Here is a 24,049-nt window from a genome sequence, read left to right as displayed (position 1 = left end):
GCTGCTTGGGATTCTCTCTTCTCTCCCTCTCTCTGCTCCTTCCCCACTCATGCGGTCTCTGTCTCTCTCAAAAATAAATGAATAAATATACTTAAAAAAAAATCACTCTCTCAAAGAGATTATCAGCACCACCATGTTCACTGCAGCAAGGCATGGAAACAACCTGTGTCCATCGACAGATGTATGCATGAAAAACTGTGACGCGCACATACACATACACACACGTACAACACAATATTTTTCAGTCATTAAAAAGAAGAAAATCTTGCTATTTGTTGACAACATGAATTGACTTTGACAGCGCTATGCTAAGTGAAAAATCAGTCAAAGACAAAGACAAATACTGTATGATATCATTCATGTGTGGAATCTATAAAAGGTAAACTCACAAAAACAGAAGATTGGTGTTGCCAGAGGCAACGGGGGGGGAGGGGAAAGTAGTCAAAAGGTACAACTTACAGTTATGAGTGAGTCCTCGGGATGGCATATACAGCATGGTGACTATAGTCAACAATGCTGTAGTTTATATTTGAAAGTTGCTAAAACAGCTCTTAAAAGTTCTCATCTCAAGAAAAACTAAGTCTGTAACTATGTGAGGTAAAGGCTGTTAACTAAAGTTATTATGGTAATCATTGTGCAATCTATACATATTATACATCTAACAAATCATCATGTTATTACGTATTAAACTAATCCACAATGTTATATGTCAATTATATCTCAATAAAACAAGAGGGAAATTTTTAAAATTAAACAACTTTTTTAATAATGAAAAAGTCTTTTAGTATAAGGACTTTAGGGTATTCCTTTTGGCTGTTAATGAAAGTCCTTTGGGGGACCATTTCAAACTTACCTTTTGGTCTGTAGATATTTCCTCGATAGATAATCAAGACATGGTCTGATTCTAAAGACTACTAAGTTTTGAAAAAAAAGTCATTAAACATTGCATCATGGCTGTGAATACTTTATTCTTTAATTGCCTATTAAGATATGGAAAACATATTTTTTTTAATTCCAGTATGGTTAAGTTTCCTGTAGCAAACTTCTATTTATCATTCTCTTTTGTGGTGCTCTATAGTCCTTCTTTCTTTTATTAGTTATATTTTCTAGTTGTTCTGCATGTATTTGACATGTCTTCTTAAGGTAGATACTAAAGAGCAGAAGTTATGATTTGTATCTTAAAATAGCATCTAGTATTGAATATGCAATATGTGCTTAATGCATTTTACATAGCCCTCCAAAACAAAACAGCTTTAAAAGGTAAACTCCTTCAAATAACGGCTCTATATTAGTAAACACTGACGCTATAAAGGATTACTGGATTGCAGAAAATCTTAAAGTAGAAAAAGAGCTGTTTTAAAATCGTTTCATGAGGCACCTGGGTGGCTCAGTCGGTTTAGGGTCCGGCTTCAGCTCAGGTCATGATCTCACGGTTCATGGGTTTGAGCCCCGCGTCCGGCTCTGTGCTGACAGCTAGCTCAGAGCCTGGAGCCTGTCTCCCTCTCTCTGACCCTCCCCTGCTCATGCTGTCTCTGTGTGTGTCTCTCTCTCTCTGTCTCTCTCTGTCTCTCTCTCTCACACACACACACACGCACACAGAAATAAATAAGATGTTAAAAAAAAAAACTTAAGGGGCGCCTGGGTGGCTTAGTCGGTTAAGCGTCCGACTTTCGCTTGGGTCATGGTCTCGCGGTTCGTGGGTTCGAGCCCCGCATCGGGCTCTGTGCTGACTGCCAGCTCAGAGCCTGGAGCTTGTTTCAGTCTGTGACTCCCTCTCTCTCTGACCCTCCCCTGCTCACGCTGTCTCTCTCTCTCTCCTAGAAATAAATAAAACATTAAAAAAAAATAAAAAAAAATAAAACTTAAAAAACATTTCATAAGATAAATCAAATGTGAACCACTAGAAAATGAAGATGTAAGTTGAGTAAAACCCAAATTTACATTCTGTGTGTTTTGGGGGGAGTATATATGGTAAGTTGCATCTTATTCTGGATATTAAACTTTAATTTAGCACATAGGACAAAATCTGTAAATTATCTTTGATAATTATACCTGATAGATTATTCTTCATAATCACTTGCATTGCCTTTAAAAAACAGTACAGTTGGTTTTGTACATAACAGTTCATAAAACATTATGTACAGTGTAGTCTGCCAACCACTGAACTAGTGAAGGAAGTAAGAAATGCAAGGAAAGTTTATATGTACAAGTATGGCCATTCAAAACATTCTGCCTTTAAGATGATAATGATCAGAGTCCTAGTGGTGAGCTCCGAGGAGGAGGGAAGTATTTCTGTGTGCCTGCGGAGTTTATTCCCCTTTCCTTACTGCTATATTAAGGCTCTAGGAACATAATACATTTATTTGTTGTTCTAAAGATTAAACAAGATGGGAGAGGGGCGCCTGGGTGGCTTAGTCGGTTAAGCCTCCGACTTTCGCTTAGGTCATGATCTCACGGTTCGTGGGTTCGAGCCCCGTGTCGGGCTCTGTGCTAACTGCCAGCTCAGAGCCTGGAGCCTGTTTCAGTCTGTGACTCCCTCTCTCTCTGACCCTCCCCTGTTCATGCTGTCTCTCTCTTTCTCTCCTAGAAATAAATAAAGCATTAAAAAAAAATTAAAAAATAAACAAGATGGGAGAATCCTAATTCTTAAACCCATTATAAAAATTAAAGGTTGGATGTATCTCCAGTACAGACAATTTCACCATGGAATTGAAATAGAACTTTAAACATCATGTTGTCTCCATCAAGGAATATAAACTGTGTTCCCTGGAATGCATGTGACTGGGACTGGGAAGTGGGTTCGCTGGACTGAGTGCTGTTCTCTAATCTTGTGGCAAATGGAGCAGTTTTGGTTTCATCGTTTTTACTACTGGTCTTTTGAACAACATTTAGCTTAACATAATTCCACAGAAGTGTTCAGAAAGTATGAAAATCACAAATGCGCATCATTTCAGAAAGTAACAAGTATGAACAAAAGTTTTCCTGGGCAGCTCAGTAAAATATCTTAGGCTTCAAGAAATATATAAGAATGCACAGAATCATCTAATAGCAGAGACAGTATTTTTTTAATAGGTCATCAACAGTCAGCTCCATTGCGCCTTTACCTACTTGTTATATAGTCTAAGTAGTTTAGATTCAATGATCACAGGGAGGAGAGCCACAGCAATGTATTCATATCTTGAAGAGACTTCTCAAAAACAATACTACCTGATTGAAAGAATAGGCTAGAGGAAAGCAAATAAGGTTTACCTTTCTGTTTAATGTGTAAAGGGCAAATATTTAGCTTCTGCATTCGTGATACAGATGGGAAGAAAGGGGAGCCAACATTTATTTAGCACCTGTTATTTGGTAAGCACTATTACAAAAAGGTATCGTCATATCATTTTATATTATTTCAACAAGTCTAAATATTAACTCTGTCCAAAAATGAAGAAACTGAAGGACAGAAAAGCTAAAAACAACTTGAGCGGGATCATATAATGCAGTGCATCAGTGACAGAAGCAGGGTAAGAATCTGTTTTGCTCAGCTGGTATTTGTTAAGTAGTTACTAAGTGCCAAGTTTACATGTTTAGGTGCAGAATTATCTATGTATCTAGTCTTCACAACAACCTAGCAGACAGAAATTAATATTATCTTTATTTTACAAATTATGACACTGAGATCATACAGTTAGTAAATGGTAAAACTGGTATTCATCGATTCACCTATTTTTAGAGTATATACTTTTTTTTTTTTTTAAGATTACTTATTTTGAGAGGAAGAGCACATGCACATGCAAGTAAGTGAGCAGGGGAGGAGCAGAGAGAGGGAGTGAGAGAATCCCAAACTGGTTCCACACTGTCAGGGCAGAGCCGGATCCAGGGCTCAATCGCACAAACCATGAGATCGTGACCTGAGCTGAAATCAGGAGTCTCGACACTTCAGTGAATAAGCCAATCAGATACTCTGAGAGTATAAAGTCTTTTTTTTTTTTTTTTAAGGAGAAGGTGGTTGTTTGTTTGTTTGTTTATTTATTTATTTGTGTTATTTATTTTTGAGACAAGAGAGACAGAACACGACTGGGGGAGGGGCAGAAAGAAAGGAAGACACAGAATCTGAAACAGTCTCCAGGCTCTGAGCTGTCAGCACAGAGCCCGACGTGGGGCTCGAACCCACGAACCGTGGATCATGACCTGAGCCAAAGTCGGACGCTCAACCAACTGAGCCACCCAGGTGCCCTGAGAGTATATACTCTTAACCAGCTTATTATCCTTGTGAAATTTTCTACAGTTTCTAGTTTAACAAGACAAGCCTTTAAAACCATAAGTCTTGGGGCGCCTGGGTGGCTCAGTCGGTAAAGCATTCGACTTCGGCTCAGGTCATGATCTCGCAGTTCGTGGGTTCGAGCCCCACGTCGGGCTCTGTGCTGACAGCTCAGAGCCTGGAGCCTGTTTCAGATTGTTTCCCTCTCTCTCTGACCCTCCCCTACTCACACTGTCTCTGTCTCTCTCTCTCTCAGAAACAAATAAAACATTTAAAAATAATAATGATAAAAAAAATAAAACCATAAGTCTTAAGTCAACTCCTAATTGAGTTGACTCCTGTCTTAACAACAGGAGTGCTGTGGATGATATTAACTGATACTCTCAAAAACCTCTGTGTTGGGTTTTATAGTAAGTTCCATATTCACATTTTTAAGACTATGAATGGGATGCTATGAGGGCCTAGTAATAGTTCAAGAAAAATAACAAGGCCATCCTGAAATATTAAAGCAAAGAATGGTCAGAAATAAAGCCAACTTCCTAATTTGGTTCCCTTCCCTACCTAAACCCTATCCTCAGTAAGATATTTCATCTCTTATATTTAAATAAAGCACCGAGCTCAACTGAGCCACTTCCCTTGCTCCCCACCCCTTAATTTTTCTTGCTAAGTGAAAAGAAATAATAAAATGTTTTGGCCTCAAAAACCTGCAAATCTAAAAGAGATCTAAAAAATTGTATCAATATACGACTTTATGACCTATTCTGCTTACTAATGTTGACTAACTCATCATCAGATCTGTTGCAGGTGACATACTGTAACCAACCCCCCAGAAATTTGAGTGGGCTCTAATGGAACATAAGGTAAACAAATGAAAATAGCAACTCTGAGTAAACAGCAGGGGACATATGCTTAACTTTATGTGTTAAATGGTATCACAGAGCAATCACACAACATCATTAGCTTCCTCCTACACAGCTCAAAGTCACATACTAGACACTAAGGTGAAACAATTATTATAAAATATGCTAGATGTCAAATTGTGGAAATAGAAAAGAATTGTAAAGGGGAGCCTGGGTGGCTCAGTCAGTTATGTGTCTGACTTCAGCTCAGATCATGATCTCAGGGTTCGTGAGTTCGAGCCTCACATTGGGTGCTGTGCTGACAGCTCAGAGCCTGGAGCCTGCTTCAGATTCTGTGTTTCTCTCTCTCTCTGTCCCTCCCCACTCATGCTGTCTCTCTCTTTCAAGAAAAAATAAAACATTAAAGGGGCATCTGTGTGGCTCACTCGGTTGAGCATCCAAATTTGGCTCAGTGCGGACAGGTAGCTCAGAGCCTGGAGCCTGCTTCAGATTCTGTATCTCCCTCTCTCTCTGACCCTCCCCTGCTCACATTGTCTCTTTCTCTCTTGGAAATAAATAAAAAACATTAAAAAATTAAAAAAAAAAAGAAAGAAAACATTTTTTAAAATGTTAAAAAAAAAATTGTGAAACAGATCCTATATTATAATAGAAAATATGATAGATAATAAATTATAACACTAAGTCCAGAAAATACTGGGTGTCATAGTAAGGGAGATTTTCGACAACTGCTTTGAAACTTTAGTGCTATATTAAAATATAAGAGCTCAGAGTTCCTTGTTAAGGAATAAAGACATATCACAACTTTGCCTGATATTTTTAGGGTGAGTAGGATATTCTCTGAGATTTGGGGTTTTAAAATGTAAAAACTTTGCATTTTTTACTCTGCTTCCTAGTCTAATTTAAAATATAAGGATTACTTTACCATACCATTTTTTTCCCTTTTTCAAGACAAGCTTGGCCACAGAATAAAATAATACTTAATGTAGCACACCTACCTTATGCCCAAAATAAGACTAGCTTCTCGCCTACTCATTTTCTGTTCAAATCCTCCTTTATAGTAGGATGAAAGGCTCTGTACAGGAAAGAAAGAGCATGAAATAATTAGTTCCACATATGAGGTGGCATGACCTCCATCCTATCAGAGTTGCAGTAAGAGTAAAAGCACCGTACTACAAGTCAACCTGAACTTGGGGCGGGGGGAGCACTAAATAATGATCCTTTACGGAAACTATGACCAAGATGAACTTAAAAAACATTAACAATTTTTTCATATTCAAATACATCAATTTTTCTACACTAAGATATAACAGAATCAAAGAAATTAATAGAAGCAAAAAGCTTGAACTTTTCCTAAGCTCTGCAGTAAGTCTCTCATTGGAGAACCTTGACAAGTCATTTAGCGTTGCTATGACACACAGCTTTTTTACCCAGCGGACTGGCTGAGAGAGAAGGAAGAGCAGGAACTGACAAAGTGGGGAGGCCATCAGGAGAGCAGAGCGGGAGGCCGAGAGAGAGCACACAACTGGACTGAAAGGTGGCTGGAAAGGCATGAGCGAGGAAGAAAGCAGTATTAAGAGAGGCAACTAGGGCCAGACAGTGATGGGCCCTGGAAGCAGCAGAAATCATTTAGGATGCTATTCTCAGTGACAGGAGAAACCAGGGAACTAGAGTAATGTCATTTAACTTGATTTTGAAAGGATTACTCTCAATGCTCTGTGGAGAATAGGAAGAAAGGTGCAGGAGGAAGTAGGAGGCCAGTTAAGAGGACATACCAACCGAGGCAAGAGACGATGGTGGTGTGGGCCAACGTGGTAATAGAGGGGGAAGCTCAAAAGTGGTCGGATTCTAGGAGCACTCTGAAAGCAAAACTCATAATTTGCTTGGTAGATTAAATGAGGGATATGAGAAAGGGAGGGATTAAAGATGATGCAGTAAACACTGCTATCCACTGCACAGCTCCCCCTTCGGAAGTGAAGGACTTACTTCTTGGACGCTGGGGCTGTTGCTGGCAGACAGCACTCAGCTGCCAGACTCTTTAGGAGTTGGCTAAAGAAAGTCAAGCTCAGGCCCCCTTCCCAGGGTGGTTTTCTATTTAATGACTGGTTGGTACGAGGGTATAAACACTGTGGTTCTCTAGAGTTCAGTCCTTAAACTTCTTATCTATATTCACTTATCTGGTGATATCATTTAGTCTCGTGGCTCCTTGCCCCAACCTGGGACAAGCACAATTAGCCATCCGTGCTTCAGAGCTCACCATGGGGTTGGCTGAGGCCTTTGTTAAAGATGGTACTGCAGCCTAAATTATCTCTGTTCTTCTCTTCCTTCTCTTTCCTTCTGGAGCTGTTGATCCTAAAAGCACTCCCTGATGAACTACCAGCTTGCTAATTTCTGTCTGTCTGCTTTGTCTCAGTTCCAGAGAACTTAAACTGAAAATGACTTTAAGGTTTCTGGCCTAAACTGCCAAACTGCCACTAAATGACTTAGAGAGGGAGCAGTTGTTTATTGAGGGTAATAGGGATCAGGAGAATGGTTTTGGATATATTGAGTTTGAAATGTCTGTTAAATATCTAAACTGAGAAGTCTTGGGGCGCCTGGGTGACTCAGTCAGTTAAGCGTCTGACTTCAGTCCAGGTCATGATCTCACGGTTTGTGGGTTCGATCCCTGCATCAGGCTCTGTGCTGACAGCTAGCTCAGAGCCTGGAGTCTGTTTCAGATTCTGTATCCCCCTCTCTCTCTGACCCACCCCTGCTCATGCTGTCTCTCTCTCTCTCTCTCTCTCAGAAATAAATAAAACATTAAAAAAAAAAAAATTAAATGGAGAAGTCTGACCTGGAGATAACATTTGGGAGTCATGAACATACAGACAGTATGTAAAGCCATGAGACTGAATGAGATCACCAATGGAGTAAGAGTAGATAAGAAGTCCAAAGACTGAACCCTAGAGATTGCAGGTTTTTAGGAGCCCAGAAATGGAGAGGAATCCATAAGCATGCTGAGGAGGCCAAGCAGTGAGGCCGAAGGAAAAGCAACCCAAAGTAAGGAAGGGAAAAAATGTCAAACATTTCTGCTAGGTCAAGTCAGATGTGAGCTGAGAATGGACTGCTAGATTTAGCAAAGAGGTCAAAGTGGTTGACAAGAGCTGCAGGGAGTAGGAGTGAGAGTCTGATCAGACTGGGTTTGAGAAAGCACAAGAGGGAAGGAATGGGAGACAGCAAGTACAGACAACTCTTTAGGAGCTCGTAACAGAGAAACAGGATGCATGAACTCAACTTTTAGAAGGAAAAAAAATGCATCAATGACCGCACTGCATACGTGTTTCTAAAACATAAAACTCTATTTTTGTACAGAAAGATAAATAAGTGAATGTTTACATAAAACAAGTCCTGAAAGTATATATACACTAAAATGTTACTTTTGGTTAGTGACATTATGTATTCTTTAGGTTTATTTTTACTTTCTAAACTTTCAACAACGAACATAGACTATTTGTACAATTTTTTAAAAAGGAAGACTAAATAAAAGACCAAGGAAATTATCAGAACTTAAAAATGAGTCCCAGGGAGCACGATCTGCTTATTTATATAAGCTGCTCTCTCTGAATAGCTTGATATAAATTTCCACTTGGTAATAACTCCCTGGCAATTAATTCATTTCACAAATGCTTTAACACCTATTACATGCCAAGAACATTTCAAAAGAGACAGGTCAAATTCCATCCTTATCACATAGATGCTAATCTATCAATGCACCAGTGCTGTGAGGAGTATGATGTACTATTTCAAGTAATTTACAATCTAGAAAGAAAACTAAATACCCTTCTCTAAGTTTTAAGGGGAGAAAAGAATCAAATTATTTAAGTACACATAGTAACCTGGACAAATTATACATACATGCATGCACACACGCATGCATGTGCGCGCACACATACATACACACACACTCTCTCTCACACATGGGAGAATATATAAAGAACTAGGGGATTTAACGGAGAAATAACAGCTAGTTTAAAGTTTTCTCTAAACAGACCAGAATTTTTACTAGATGCGTACCTTATTCCCTGACATTTCTATAAGTAATTATTTACCTTAGGGAGCACCAAAATCTCAGCATAATAAACATGATACACTGATGTTTCATGAAGTGTCACCCCTATGAGTCAGAAAGCTCATTAACCCTAACAGCAGGTACTGTAGCTGAGCAATTGCTTTACTTTCAGGTTTGCCTGAGTGGAAAAGGAGACTCAGAAAAAGCTACTTAAATTTTGTTTTAATTTTTGTAATGTTTACTTATTTTTGAGAAAGAGAACCAGATGCAGAGTGTTAGTAGGGGAGGGACAGACAAAGAATCCGAAGCAGGCTCCAGGCTCTGAGCTGTCAGCACAGAGTCTGACACGGAGCTCGAACCCACGAACCCTGAGATCATGACCTGAGTTGATGTTGGACGCTTAACCCACTGAGCCAACCAGGTGCTCCAGAAAAAGCTAATTAAAATCTAGCATCTAGATGAGGCTCATACCCTAAAATACTGACCTGCTTATGAGTAAGTTAATCTCCGCATATCTATAAGGAATAGTTTTAACTATAAAAAAACTCCATCAAATAGAGTAAATGGTTACAAGTACAGAAACAGGATTCCACGACTTTTATACTGCTATTTGAAATATACCCTGAGCCTTACAAATTAATATTTTGTGTTATTCTATCTATAAAGTATATATATAAACAACATACCTCAAAATTATTTTCCTTCTAAAATTAGCATTAAATGCTATTATCAAAGATGTGAAATGACACAAGTTCAACAAAACTTCATTAATTCACTCAGCCAAGAGCTTAAAATACAAAAGCCCTCCAAACAAACCAAAGGACTATATCATTTCATAATCTTAAGAGAAGAAATATATTTACCATAAACTATAATCTATTATTTTTAATAATCTATTTCATTTATAGAGCCACAGAAGTATGATTTTAATGTGTGGTGTTCCCATGAATTTCATTTAACCATAAAACAAAATCCCAATTTAAAAAAATGGTATTCAAATAAAAGGACATTTTCACAAATAGAAAAATAAAAGCCTCAATCAAAAGGAGATGAAAGACTGGGGTTTCTTCCCCAGAAATAAATTAGGGGTAGTTAAACATTACCTGAGTTTATAACAGATATTAATATATGAAAGGTCAAGCAAAAAAGTACTGATTCAAAACAGAAGATTGAATAAAAAAGGTCTTCTGCGAGCCTAAGTGTCCATCAACAGATGAATGGATCAAGAAGATGTGGTTTATCTATACCATGGAATACTACATGGCAATGAGAAACAATGAAATCTGGCCATGTGTAGCAACATGGATGGACCTTGAGGGTGTTATGCTGAGCGAAATAAGTCAGGCAGAGAAGGACAAATACCATATGTTTGCACGTATAGGAGAATTAGGAGGAACTTGACGGAGGAACAAGGNAAAAATTTAAAATAAACAATTTGTAAAAAAAAAAAAAAAAAAAAAAGGTCTTTTGCTTTTCAAAGTGCATCTGAAATAAGAAGAGAGATATTTTTAAAAGTAAAAGTCTATATTGGGCCTAGAAAATAAGAAATGACATAAGCAGCAAACCAGAAAGCTTGAAAACAGGTAAGATTACAGTTAAAGATATTAAAAAAAAAAAAAAAAATCACTGCAGCTTCAAACACCAGAGCAAAGAAGAAAACCCCTCTCAGGGAATTTAAAAAATAAATAAAATAAAATAATGAAATGAAATGAAATGAAATGAAATAAAATAAAATAAAATAAAATAAAATAAAAACACTAACTTTAGAGTCAACAAATATGACATCAGGATAATTAATTAAACCAGAACAGCAGAGATGGCCATTTCTAACTCCATTAACACAGAGCATAAGGGGCTACCGCCTGTCATTTTCGCCCTCCGGCTAAGAAAAACAACTACTTGCCTGAGATGTATCTCATTGTGGGCAGTAAGTCCCAACAGAAGCAAAGAAGAGTACTAGCAGATCCCATTACAGAACCCAGAAGGCCAGCGAGGGGGACAGTTGTGGCAAGGAATGAAATGCACACAGTGCTCCATCTCCTCAACCTCTGTCTGGAGGTCTCAAGCCTGCCTCTGGGCTCCTTGCTTTGGAAAACATGCCTGTTGACACAAACCATCTTTGTATTCACAGCCCACTATCAATATTCTTTCTTGTTCAATTAAAGTGAGTTTACAGGAGCGCCTGGGTGGCTCAGTCCATTAAAGCATCCAACTTTGGCTCAGGTCATGAACTCAGAGTTTGTGAGCTCAAGCCCCACATAGGGCTCTGTGCTGACAGGTCAGAGCCTGCAGCCTGCTTAGGATTCTGTTTCTCCCTCTCTCTGCCTCTCCCCTGCTCATGCTTTGTCTCTCCAAAATACATAAACATTGGGGCGCCTGGATGGCTCAGTCGGTTAAGCGTCCGACTTCGGCTCAGGTCATGATCTCACGGTTTGTGGGTTCAAGCCCCACATCAGGCTCTGTGCTGACAGCTAGCTCAGAGCCTGGAGCCTGCTTCAGATTCTGTGTCTCCCTATCTCTCTGACCCTCCCCTGCTCAGACTCTCTCTATCTCTCAGACATAAATAAAAACATTAAAAAAATTTTTTAATGAATAAATAAGCAATAAAAAAATTATTAATAAATAGTGAGTTTACCAAACTGTTAAGAAAAGGCCACTTGTATTATTCAACTTAGTCTTCACAAACATACATCAATAACCAAGGATTATCAGATGTTTGAACAAATCCAATACCATGGGAGGGAAAAACAGAACAAAGATGAATAAATAACACCTGGCTTTTGGAGGAAGGAGGTAAATCAGAAAGCAGAAGAGGACTTCACAATTTCTGAATTAGTATCTTATATCCATAAAAGATTAAGATGGAAAATTTATTAAATATTAATATTTAATATATTAATTTAAAAAGTAATTTTAATTTAGATATATATAATAATATAATACATATTATATATTTATAATATATAATATTATATACATGTATATATATAGTAAAAAAAATCTAGTGATATATTAAAAAAACAGATTGGTAATTGCTAAAAATCAATCTGGTGATCTGGAAGATAAGCTATGGAAATACTGTGGAATGTAAAACAAAAAGAAGATGAAAAATAAGAAAGAAACTGTTCAGAGACATAAAGGATAGACTCAGAGGTCCAATGTGTCTCTAGCAAGAGTTCCAGGAACAGAAAAGAGAGAAAATATAAGGAAAAAAATAATTGAAGAAAAAGTACAGAGAATCTTCCAGAATAAAAATAGGAAATGTTCACAGAAGTCTTACTGAGAATATCCGTGAAACTTCAGAACATCAGTAATAAAGGAAAATAAACCCCAAAACTTCCAGAATTAAAAAAAAACAAATAAAAATTATCAAAAACCTAAAAATCTAAAACACAAACAACAAAAGAAAACCAAAACAGGCTGTTTACAAAGGAGTAAGAATGAGAACTCCAGAAATTCTGGCTGAGAGTCTCAGTGCACCAGAAAATGTGGCTGAGTATACAGGAAAGTACGTACATGGGCACTGAGGTTCAGTCTGAGCAGAGATTTTTTTTTTCTTTTTAAGTAATCTACACCCAACATGAGCTCAGTCTCATGATCCATAGATCAAGAGTTGCAGGCTCCACTGACTGAGCCAGCCAGGCACCCTCTGAGCAGAAATTTCTGTCCTTCCCTCATACTGGCTCCACCAGATTTCCAAGGAGCCAGCAGCTGATGACTAACAATGAGAGCAAAAGAAACAAACTGTTTAGCAGACAAGAACTTAAAATGTTTACCATCCATGCATTCCATATGGAAAAAGTACTCCAAGCAGTACTCCAGAAAAATGGGGGAAAACCAAGATGAGATTTAAGAACAAGATGATGTTAAATAAAGCACACAAAAAACAAACTTCCAGAAGAAATTTAAAAAGAACCCATAGATGGGTGCCTGGGTGGCTCAGTCAGTTAAGCATCTGACTTCGACTCACATTATGATCTCAAGTTTCATGAGTTCAAGCCTCACATGGGGCTCTGTGCTAATAGCTCAGAGCCTGGACGCTCCTTCAGATTCTGTGTCTCCCTCTCTTTCTGCCCCTTCCCCACTCATGTTCTGTCTCTCTCTCAAAGATAAATAAACATTTTAAAAAAATTGTTTTTATAAACATAGAAACTTGAACCTTGAATGCTTTCTTTGAGTGACAGAGATTTAGTAGGACACAATTACAGATTCCTCTCTTTTAACAACTCTATTTGGTTTAATAATGAATCATATTTACAACAGCCAAAACATTGTAAATGCTGTGTTTTATGAAGTTTGACTTTTTGGAATCACTAGTGCCAAGAGAAAGTATGCACATATTTAATTTCTCAGGTTTCCTAGAATTATTAATATTTAACAAATTGTTTAAAATACTCTTATCTTCACAGAGGTATAATTATGATGACGGTGATGATGATAAAGATGTTCTAAGAAATATTTTCCATGCAAACGGCAAGAGTACTACTTTGTAGGGGGAAACAGGGCCAGATTTATCAAAAACTATTTCTTAACTCAAGCCCAGAAAGGAGAAGGAAAGAGGGATATATTATTTCTCTATTTAGTACACCCATGACAATCTCTTAAATTATTCTACCTTATCCGTGAGCCTCCACAGAGCAGTGAAAATTTTCTCATTTTCTTGCTCTCTCTTCCTTACAATGTTAAATAATATAGCTCTACAAAACTTTAGAATCTTTATTTACACATATAGTTTATATACATATATAATATTATATTATACATATATATATACTGAAAATCACCTTAACAGAAGAAAAATAATCTCTGAATTCTCTCCATTCATTATTTTTAAACTTCTGTAAAGACATAAATAACATTCGATAGAACTACACCACTATTTCCATTCCTGTATTTCAAGCTGCCATTATCTATTACCTGGAGTATCTCAATACCCTCTTAACTGGATTGACTTTTACTCTGGCTCGTTCTTGTCTACCCTCCATGCAGCAGGCAAAGTGATCATCTAAAATGCAAATCACATTGCACCCATGCTCAAAACCTTCCAAAAGCTTTCCATTATTATACTTAAAGTAAAATTGGCAGTTTTATCATAGTCTATTGGGCTTCAAATGATCTGGGCCCTATTCTACCACTATTCCCTTTGCATACTTCACTGGAGTTATTCTTGCTGCAAAGCTCACTTCCACTTCAGGACCTCAGCAGTCCTTTACTCCCAAGATAGCTCTTTCTTCAGAGATTCACATCTGCTCTCTCATCTTTTCAGTGAGGCCTTCCCTGACCCATCTAATATTGATTCCTCTCTGCTGCTATTCTTTAACCTCCTATCCTGATTTAGTTTTCTTAAAAGCAGTCAACACTTCTACATATTATGTATTTTACTTATTCATTCACTTGTTAATTGCCTGTGTCGACTAAAATAAACACTCCTAAGGGCAATGTCTTTGTATGGTCCATGACTATACCCCACTCTCCATGAAAATGTCTGGCATGTAGAAGGAGCTTAATGACTATTTACTGAATGAATGCTAAATACCTATTAATACTGTAGCCAAATAAAATATAAATAGGAACACAGAAGAAGAGAAACACATGCTCCTTCTAATCACAGACATATATTTATAGGTCTGCAAAATCACTTGCAATTCTTTTGGACCTAAGTTTAATTGTCAGTATGTCATCCTTTGAAAGTGTGGTCATTGTTCATGGCTAACTAAGCCTCACAAGCCTGTAATGCCTTTGCTAAAACAAGCCATTCAATCTCAAATTGCTGTAAGCCAAGCTGATCTATCCCATATGTGATTCTATTTCCTAAGTCCATGTTTATGCTGCAGTGCTTCAGTGAGTTTTCTTTGCACTGTGTCCAGTAGTTACAAACCAGTTCACTACACTGTAGCTTTTAGATATCTACTATCATTCATTCTTCACCTACATTTAGCTCAGTAGGGTAGCTACAATGCCTACAGATGAATGCGTAAGCCCCACAGGATTTCAGGATTGGAATCTTGTAATTTTGTGTTTGAAATGATCAGGCAGTGGTACATGGGGACCAATTTCAAATTTTATGATGAAATAAACTCTTGGGTAAGCTCTACCAGAGCAAGGAACTTGTCTGTTTTGTTCATCAACTATACCCAGCTTCTACCACAAGGATTAATATAAACAATCACTAAAAGAATTAATATTAACTAAACAATGAAGATAAATTACCTCAAAGTTGGTGTAATACTAAGAGAGATATAATAATTAGATGTCGAAAGCAGGAATAAGGTTAGAAATAAAAATAACGTGACTAAGAGACTAAGACAAATCAATAAATAGACAAATGCCCCAATGGTATCATGAAGACAATAAACTACAAATCTTGAAAAATCTAAGACATTTTCTTAATTACTATCAAGTATGGCATATAAACAAAAATCAAAACAAGCCTTCTCACTAAAGCCATCTTTAACTCACAGGAGTGGAAATCTTCTTTGCTGTTTCTGTGATTACTTGTTCTAGAGGTTTCCAGATCTGAAATGCATAGCGACCTAAAAAATAACAGGAATAGTAGCAAACATATTTTCTATAATCAAAGACAATATTCACAAAGTAGTAATTACAATATTTATTGATAGCTTCTTTTCTATATGTTATTTCAACAACTATTTGAAAATTTACCAGAAAGTCCTATCTTTTCAAATTTCTAATTTATTGAATGCAGGAGGCATTTCATTTTAATGTAATTAAGATAGTTATTAAATTTAGGGAGGCCTGAGTGGCTCAGCTGGTTAAGCATGCGACTCTTGATTTCAGGTCAGGTCGTGATCCCAGGGTGGTGGGATTGAGCCCGTGTCTTGGGCTCCGTGCTGAGCATAAAATCTGCTTGTGATTCTCTTTCTCCCTCTGCCCCTCTCCCTGGCTGACACATTCTGTCTCTAAAATAAAAAATAAAATAAAAATAAACAGTTATTAAATTTATCAAGTTCTAATTCATGATTATAAAATCAGAAAATGTCAATGTTTATATGTAATATCTTCTATTTATATAATATGATAGGTAACAAAAAATAAGATCCTAATACTCTTTCTATAACAAATTATAAAGTCCTTTTATGTATGTGTATATTCGCACATCTGGTTATTTGTATTGATTTTCCCAGTGAAAATCACTTTGAAATACTTAGCAAACAAATACTATTTAGGATCTGTACAACACAGGAACAATTTCAATGGAATTATCTATAAAGGAAAAAGCAACAATATAAAAAATATTTACCAAAGATATTTACTGTCAATTTCTCACCAAATTTAACAATTCTCCTAAAAGCATATTTTATTTCAGTGTTTTCTTTTCTTAGGTATCCTAATAACTAAAACTCCTTTGAGTCTTCAATAGTGAAACAGGTCCCAAACTATTTTGAGAGCACAGAACAAGAATAAAATATTACCTGGCCAATTTACCTTTTGTACCCTAATCAGCATATGTACCTATTAATAGTAGTGTCTCTCTTCCCAAAAGTCTTGCTAGAAAACCCGTTATGACACCCTGGATTTTATTCAATTTCCAACCATAACCTTCTTTGCAAATCAAGATTTCCACTGGGAAAGCTCAATTACACACACCTCATAGAAGCTACCTGTCTAAACACACTGTTATTCCTGTGCAAACGACATATGGAAAATAGGACGCTAGAAATGGAAGATGGGAAATAGTCAATCCACATAGAAAATAAAAAGTTCTTGAGATCCAGGAGAGCATTAAATAAAGGGAAATTAAATAAGTTAAATAAGTGACACTGAGTAACTGAGAGCCTAACTCATCCGAGTCTCTTATCCCACAGATGTCAAATTCCATCTGCTTCTACAACAGTACACAATACAGCTTTTTAATTATCTCAAAACTTAAAATTTAAAAGCACATATAGGCAGTCTCAATGTAAAAAGCAGGTAAAGGCGTCCATAAGTGACATCTGGAGGTTTACTTTAACCATAAGCCAGAAGACCTAGTTCCAACAAGGCTAAGTGTACTTTCTCCTAAATTCCATGATTCAGCTGTATTTGGCTCTGGAAGAGAGCTGCCTGCTATTAATGTTCTAGTTAGTAATAAGAACTTGGCAACAGCATGTACACAATACACACATCAATTCTCATTTTAGAAAGAAGACCCTGGCAAAAGTACAGCATCTGTCTTTAATTTCAAATAAAAATCCTACATTTGAATTTTAAAGTAACTATACCAATTCTGCTATAATAGTTAACACTAAAATTGTTTCATGTTTCTGCGCGAGTTTGTCAGAATTCCTTTTTGGATGATGGTTTTCTCAGAAAACTTCAGTACAGGGGCGCCTGGGTGGCTCAGTCGGTTAAGCGTCCGGCTTTCGCTTAGGTCATGATCTCGCGGTTCATGGGTTCGAGCCCTACGTCGGGCTCTGTGCTGACTGCCAGCTCAGAGCCTGGAGCCTGTTTCAGTCTGTGATTCCCTCTCTCTCTGACCCTCCCCTGCTCACGCTGTCTCTCTCTCTCTCTCTCCTAGAAATAAATAAAAACATTAAAAAAAAAAATTAAAAAAAAAAGAAAACTTCAGTACAGTCGTAATGAGGAGACACAAGATGCTGATGGTACAAAGACCAAGAGAACCTGCACCACTGATCTTCTTGATTTTTAAGTGTTTATGTACGTTTAAGGTGCCTTAAGAGAGTTGTGTGAAATTAAATACCATATAAGACAAAACAAAACTCTTTTATGTCTCATTTTTCTATTGTATCTTACTAACTCCATATAACCACAATGGAATGTAACTTCACTTAAAAAGAAGATCCGACAAACAAGATCAAATCCATGAAACTTAAGAGACACAAATGATAAAAAAATGTAAATCTTGATCAACGAGAAATGCTCTCAGATTAACACCTGATTAGGAAACAGCTATGCAATTTCCATTTACAACTGGAAGAGACAGCAATTTTGCCTTAAATTTTTATAATTATTCTTTGGTGATCTGGGCAGTAAAAGAAATTCTCTCAGGTTTACAGAAGAGATTACACCAATGTGTTTAAAAAAACGAAGTAATACATTACAGGGAATAACTATGCTCATCAAAAAAAGTGACAGTTCAGGAAATGTGTAATCTTGCTGCAAAAAAAACCAAGAACAACAAATCAAGGGAAAACAGAGGAGCCCCATATCACTTACACTGCTTCATATTAAAGAAGGTTTTTAAAGTACACTATAGTTCAAGCTAAAAAAGAAAAAAAAAATACTACGAAGATCAACTACTATTGGGGCTAGTTTTCCTAGCTTCTATATTGTTAATTTTCTTCACTACACAGTTTATCTAGCTTTTGCTACACCGACAAATGTTTAGTGAGTATAAATGGAGAAACGAATGAGAATGTACAATGTCTTAAAACCCAAACCTCGGAATACGGAGGGTATCCTCATGAATCACTATAGAAGCTATGTGGAAATATTTCTCCCGCAACATTTGTTGAGAAGTGTGCTTTATTTATCTTACCTGCAAAGGCAAGAGCTGCAACACCTAGTCCGACAGCTATCAAACTTCCTGCCTGTGAAGGAAAAAATGATTATCACTTACAGTCTTACACACTGGCTTATTTTTCCCCAAGTAAACCATTTAAAATAATGAGAATAATTATGTTAAATAGTACATTTTCCTCAAACTCTGCTGTGAAGAACAGCATTTTTTAAAAAATCTGCAGTCTATGGGATTCCACCTGCTGTGTACCATATCAACTAATTTTCAGTAAACTAAACCTATTCTAGATTTCATTTAATTTCCATATATTTGAATTCATTCCACCCAAGAGTTTTTATGTTACCTGTTGCTAAAATATTTTCTATAGATTATCCTCAATAGTAGTTAAATAACTTATCTTCTACAAAGATAAAAGGTACATATTTCCAATAGCATTTACTATATTTTAAAATGTGTTAAAACATTAGATCTATGTTAAGTAAAGAAGTCAAACTGCCAAAAATTAGTAAGAATTATGAACAATTTAAAAGTTAGTTTATTTCAACCTTTACAGACCAATATAAAAATTTTTAAGAGCCAAGAATTTAGGGGCGCCTGGGTGGCTTAGCCAGTTAAGCGTCTGACTTTTGCTTAGCTCATGATCTCGCGGTTCGTGGGTTCGAGCCCCGCGTCGGGCTCTGTGCTGACTGCCAGCTCAGAGCCTGGAGCCTATTTCAGAGTCTGTATCTCCTTCTCTCTCTGACCCTCCCCTGCTCACGCTGTCTCTCTCTCTCTCTCTCTCTCCTAGAAATAAATAAAAAATATTAAAAAAAAAAAAAAGCCAAGAATTGAGAATCTACAAAGTTATGAGCTCATTCTGATAAAAATCCATTTTAAATTGGTTATAGACTCCATTTTATTCTATGCTTTTCTCCTTTACCATCTCAGAAAAATATTTAAGTCAAAACAGAAGAGGTTTATGTAACAGAGCTCAATGGTTACCCTCCCCCCCCCAATATCTATTCCCCCTTTCTTCTCTAGGATTAGGAATTCTTAGTTTTAGTCAGACTTATTTCCAAGCCTCCTTTAGACTATGGCTATATTAACTAAATACTGACTTATAAGATATAAGCAGGGTGGCAAGTGCAACTTCTGAGAAGTCCTTTGGGGATGGAAGAAATGTCCTTCTTTTCTATTCCTTCTTCCTGCTGGCTAGAAATGTAGACATTCTACCTGGAGCAGCCAATGTTGGATAAAGAAGGAAAAGCAATGAGATGAAAGGAGACTGACAGTGTCCCAGATCATCATGGAGATGCCACAGCACCCCTGGACTGCCTCTATTTACACAAGATAAAAATGAAATTCTATCTTTGGAGGCCACTATTACTTTCAGGTGCTTGTAGGCAAATCAAATTTTGATGGATACAGAATTAAGAATAGACACTATAGAAATGTTTTTATCTGATTAGTGGTGAGAGGTAAATCTGTAAGATCCTGGAAAGACCGTAAAAAAAATATCTAGAATAATCTCAGTAGTTAACAGAATGGAATCATTTCACACTGGTGCAGAAGTAGTAAGATGAAAGTTGAGACTGCAGAGATGGTATGAAAGTGCTCTACCTTGAATATCCAGCATCTCTCTCTCAGAAATGTAAAGTTCTTCATAGACAAGATGAAGGAAGTTCATCCCTGGTTCTCCTCCTCAGTTCTAGTTCGAAGATATACTTTTTCACCAGGCAGTAGCACTGGGGCACTCTAGTGAAGGGCACTTTGTTCCCCTGGCAGAGGAGAGGAAGCCTAGAGCTAGCTAGCTATCCAGAGAGGCAAAATAGTTTCCAAAGTTTCCTTCAGGTTGTCTACACAGATTGTCCTGAACAGAAGGGAAGTGAGTATTGATTTAAAGAAGATATTCTGTTGAGGTATATTTTTGCCATTTTCTAGAGCTTCCCTGAGGCTTTATAGTTTGAAATTTCCAGTCTTATCTTCCACTGGTTCACTTTAATGAACCTCAGTCCAAACCAACTACTCAACTATTTCATGTGTAAATTTACTGTCCTTCCTTATAACTTTGTTTATTCTTTCATCTGTCTAGAAATATTTATCTTTGCCTACCCAGATAAGACCTGTTCTTAACACTTAAGTCTAAATTTGCCACAGAACTGAAGTCATTTGCAACAGATAACAGACAATGAGCATATACCCAATGACATATATAGAATTACTCCCCATTACTAGTAAGGGAGACAATTCAACAGAACCATAGGCAAAAAGGTCAGGGACTTCATAGAAAAAAATCTAAATGGCTAATAAACATATGAAAAGGTACTCAACTAAAAGAACAGGGGATGCTAACAACAGCAAAATGCTGCAGAAACATTAATATCGGCATATAAAGATCTCTGCCCTCTGTGGAGCTTCTGTCCATTGAGGCATCTCATGCACCAACAACAGTATGTATACATCCTCTGGTTATTGCGAGGATAAAATATAATAATGTATGTAAAGGACTTAGCACAGTGGGTTGGTACATAGTAAACAGTAAATGTGAACTGCTTTTATCAATAAAAATAACTAGCTATTATTGAATATAAGTGGTATAGCAGAAGTCTGAACAGTGTTCTGCAAACAAATTTGTCTAAGGGAAGATTCATAAAAGTAATTTTTGAGGCAGGCCCTAGAAAATGAGTTGGTCTTCTCTAAATTAAATAATACAAATTTTCACAGTTCAAAAAAGCATATTTGAGAAATATAGTCTTGAAGAGTTGAATTATTCTAATTTCACATTTTTATAGATTAATCATGATTGTGTCATTTTTATTATTTTAACCACTCAAAGACAAACAGTTGCCTCTACAATTCCAAAGAGATTTTCATTTGGAGGTATATTAGAAACATTAAAGCATTAGGCATTTGGTCATTTTTCACTTTAATATGTAAATCTAAAGTGTGTTTAACAATATTCAATTTAATTCAACAATTAAGTATTAAGCACTCTGTTGATTATTCTCCATCTGTCCCTCCAGATTCCTTCTCCACCCTTCTCTGACTTGCTTTGTACTTCTGCCTCCCTTTATCCACATTATCCAAGTCCTCACTTGCCCTCTAGTTTCTGGTTTGGTTTCGCCAAAGAGAGGAAGTGTCAAAAAGAACACCAGGAACAGGTTACCAATCCCAGGAGTGGACTCCAAACACTTGTGCCTGTTGCATCTTGGTATCAAAGTTGCCAAGGAAAACACTACACATTTAAGCACTGGATAATGCTTTCCTTACACTAAAGAAGATAAAGCTCAGTTCAGTTGTACGCATCAGTCCGTTAAGGCTAATGGGTGCCCCCAGCACTGGCTGGCTAAGGGAAATGAGCCTACAAACACCCACCCCTCTGGTGGTGCAATAGAAGGACCTACCCAGCCTCTCTCCACCCTGCACCATCCCTGGAGTCTGAAATACTGAAAGCTGAGGGCATATGTGAGAGTCACTGACTATGCTTCAGTAGAACAAAGAAATCCCACAAAGGTGGTAAACCCAGCACAGGGTATGTGAACTCCACATCTCTTGGTAGGGAAGTATTCTGAGCACAATGCCCACTTTTATGTGGCCAAGTAGGATTGATAGACTGTGCACAAAAGACTGTCTTCTCAAACAGGAATCATCAGCAGAAAAGCAAAAGGTGGAAAAAGATAGAAGTAATGGTACAATTTACTTTCTGTTATGTTTTCTTTTCAACCATAGCTCCTGTTAAAGGGCTCCTCTTCCATGCCCACAACTCTCATTGGGTTGTGGAACATAATTCCCATTCTCTTGCCCGGTTCCCTGGGTGGATAACAGTCTCCAATCACTGCTGGCCTCTGGGTGATTCATCACCCATTTCTGGTTATCTTAAACCGTGCCTACCTCTGCAAATAATCTCTTCATTAAACTATCTTCAAAGAAAGCATCCATTACTGCCAGGACCCTCACTGACACAAACATTATTGTACATCAGTCACTATATTCTGCACAACAGACAGAGCACATAACAAGGCAAAGGCCCATATCAAACGAGTCCTATGTAGGACCTGAAACATGATGGGCCTCCAATGTTTAATATCCCAAGGACCTTTGTTTTTATCCTTATTACATTTATTATACTAGTTTATAGTTAGATATGCTCTGTCTCCTTTAGCTTTTCTAGATATCAAGAGCCTTTTAAAAATATGATTAATTCTATGGGTCACTCCAGAAAACCACAGATATATATACACAGCAAATTTTTTATACATAATTTGAAGGGATCCAAAGGTTTCTCTGAAGTCCTTCAGTTCACAAGCCCCAACATGAGAACCTCCATAAAAAATATGTAAATAAATAAGCTCACTGAAGTCAAAAAGGGTGTATCATTTACCTTTGTGCTCCTAGAGCACATCAGAAGCCCTGCCATATATATTTCATTTTTCATTCATTCGACAATACAATAAAAAGATTAATAATATAATAAATCAAAATAATAATACATGAAAAATAGCATTGATGACAGAGTTAAACTCTATTTCTCAAGACTAATTTTATAGAACGATAAACATGAAAGGCCTTACAATCTTTAAAAACAAAAAGAAACCAAACCCAAATTAGGTAGATCAATGGAGCAAATCAGAACGTTCAATACATGACCAAAACTGTGCAATCAAATCTTATTTACCCACAGTGAATGGACAAAGTTATGCACAGCTCTCATCAAAAACTCATTTTCCTTATTGGAAGGGAACTATAACTGATTTACCTCTTTAATTGTATTTTAATTAATTAATATGAAAATAGTTTACACTTTTTAGGCATAAACCATGGATAACAAACAAAAACTATTATTTGGAAATTGAACTCCACTTGAGTTTTTCAAAAAATACCACTTCCACAATCAGATTTTATACTCTGAAATAAGAACAAAGGTCTTTCTCATTAAGTTTTCTATGGAAATATTAAAACTGTTAGATATAAGCAACTAAGTTAAAACTTTTAACATTAAGTGGTCCAAAATATGATCAATTTCCTAGAAAAACATATTTATCTGCTACATAACGGTTTTTCATGCACTAAAAAATCATTGGTATTTTTTCCATACACAAATTGAAAGAGTGCTAAAGTAACAATAAATTCCCTCAGCTCTCCACATATGTGAATGACCCCAAAGGGGAAAAGAAACTATCTAATTGCAAACACAGGGGCACCTTGGTGGCTCAGTCAGTTAGGTGTTCAACTTTGGCTCAGGTCACGATCTCATGGTTCACGGGTTCAAGCCCTACATTGGGCTCTGCACTGACAGCTCGGAGCCTGGAACCTGCTGTGGATTCTGTCTCTGTCTCTGTCTCTTTCTCTCTCTGCCCCCCCTCCCCCCCCCCCCCCCCACCCCCCCCCCCCCCTCCTCTTCCCCCTGAGTCAGTCTCTGTGCTGACAGCTCAGAGCCTGGA

General features: G+C 37.1%; 1 protein-coding gene across 1 annotated transcript in view; it reads right to left on the bottom strand.

Annotated features, from left to right (window-relative positions):
- Nucleotides 1-24,049, bottom strand: part of DNAJC15 (DnaJ heat shock protein family (Hsp40) member C15) — a 67,584-nt gene that overhangs the window by 20,497 nt on the left and 23,038 nt on the right. The window contains exons 2-4 of the mRNA XM_077778788.1: nt 18,648-18,699; nt 15,608-15,681; nt 6,099-6,175 (exon numbers count right to left, since the gene is read on the bottom strand). Coding sequence (XP_077634914.1) covers nt 6,099-6,175; nt 15,608-15,681; nt 18,648-18,699 — 203 coding nt within the window. The remainder of the gene's footprint in view (nt 1-6,098; nt 6,176-15,607; nt 15,682-18,647; nt 18,700-24,049) is intronic.

The sequence above is a fragment of the Crocuta crocuta genome, unplaced genomic scaffold, assembly GCF_008692635.1.
Source record: "Crocuta crocuta isolate KB4526 unplaced genomic scaffold, BGI_CrCroc_1.0 scaffold586, whole genome shotgun sequence".
NCBI classification, from domain to species: domain Eukaryota; kingdom Metazoa; phylum Chordata; class Mammalia; order Carnivora; family Hyaenidae; genus Crocuta; species Crocuta crocuta.
The sequence above is the reverse complement of the archived record's forward strand: the minus strand, read 5'-3'. Positions and strand labels throughout refer to the sequence as shown.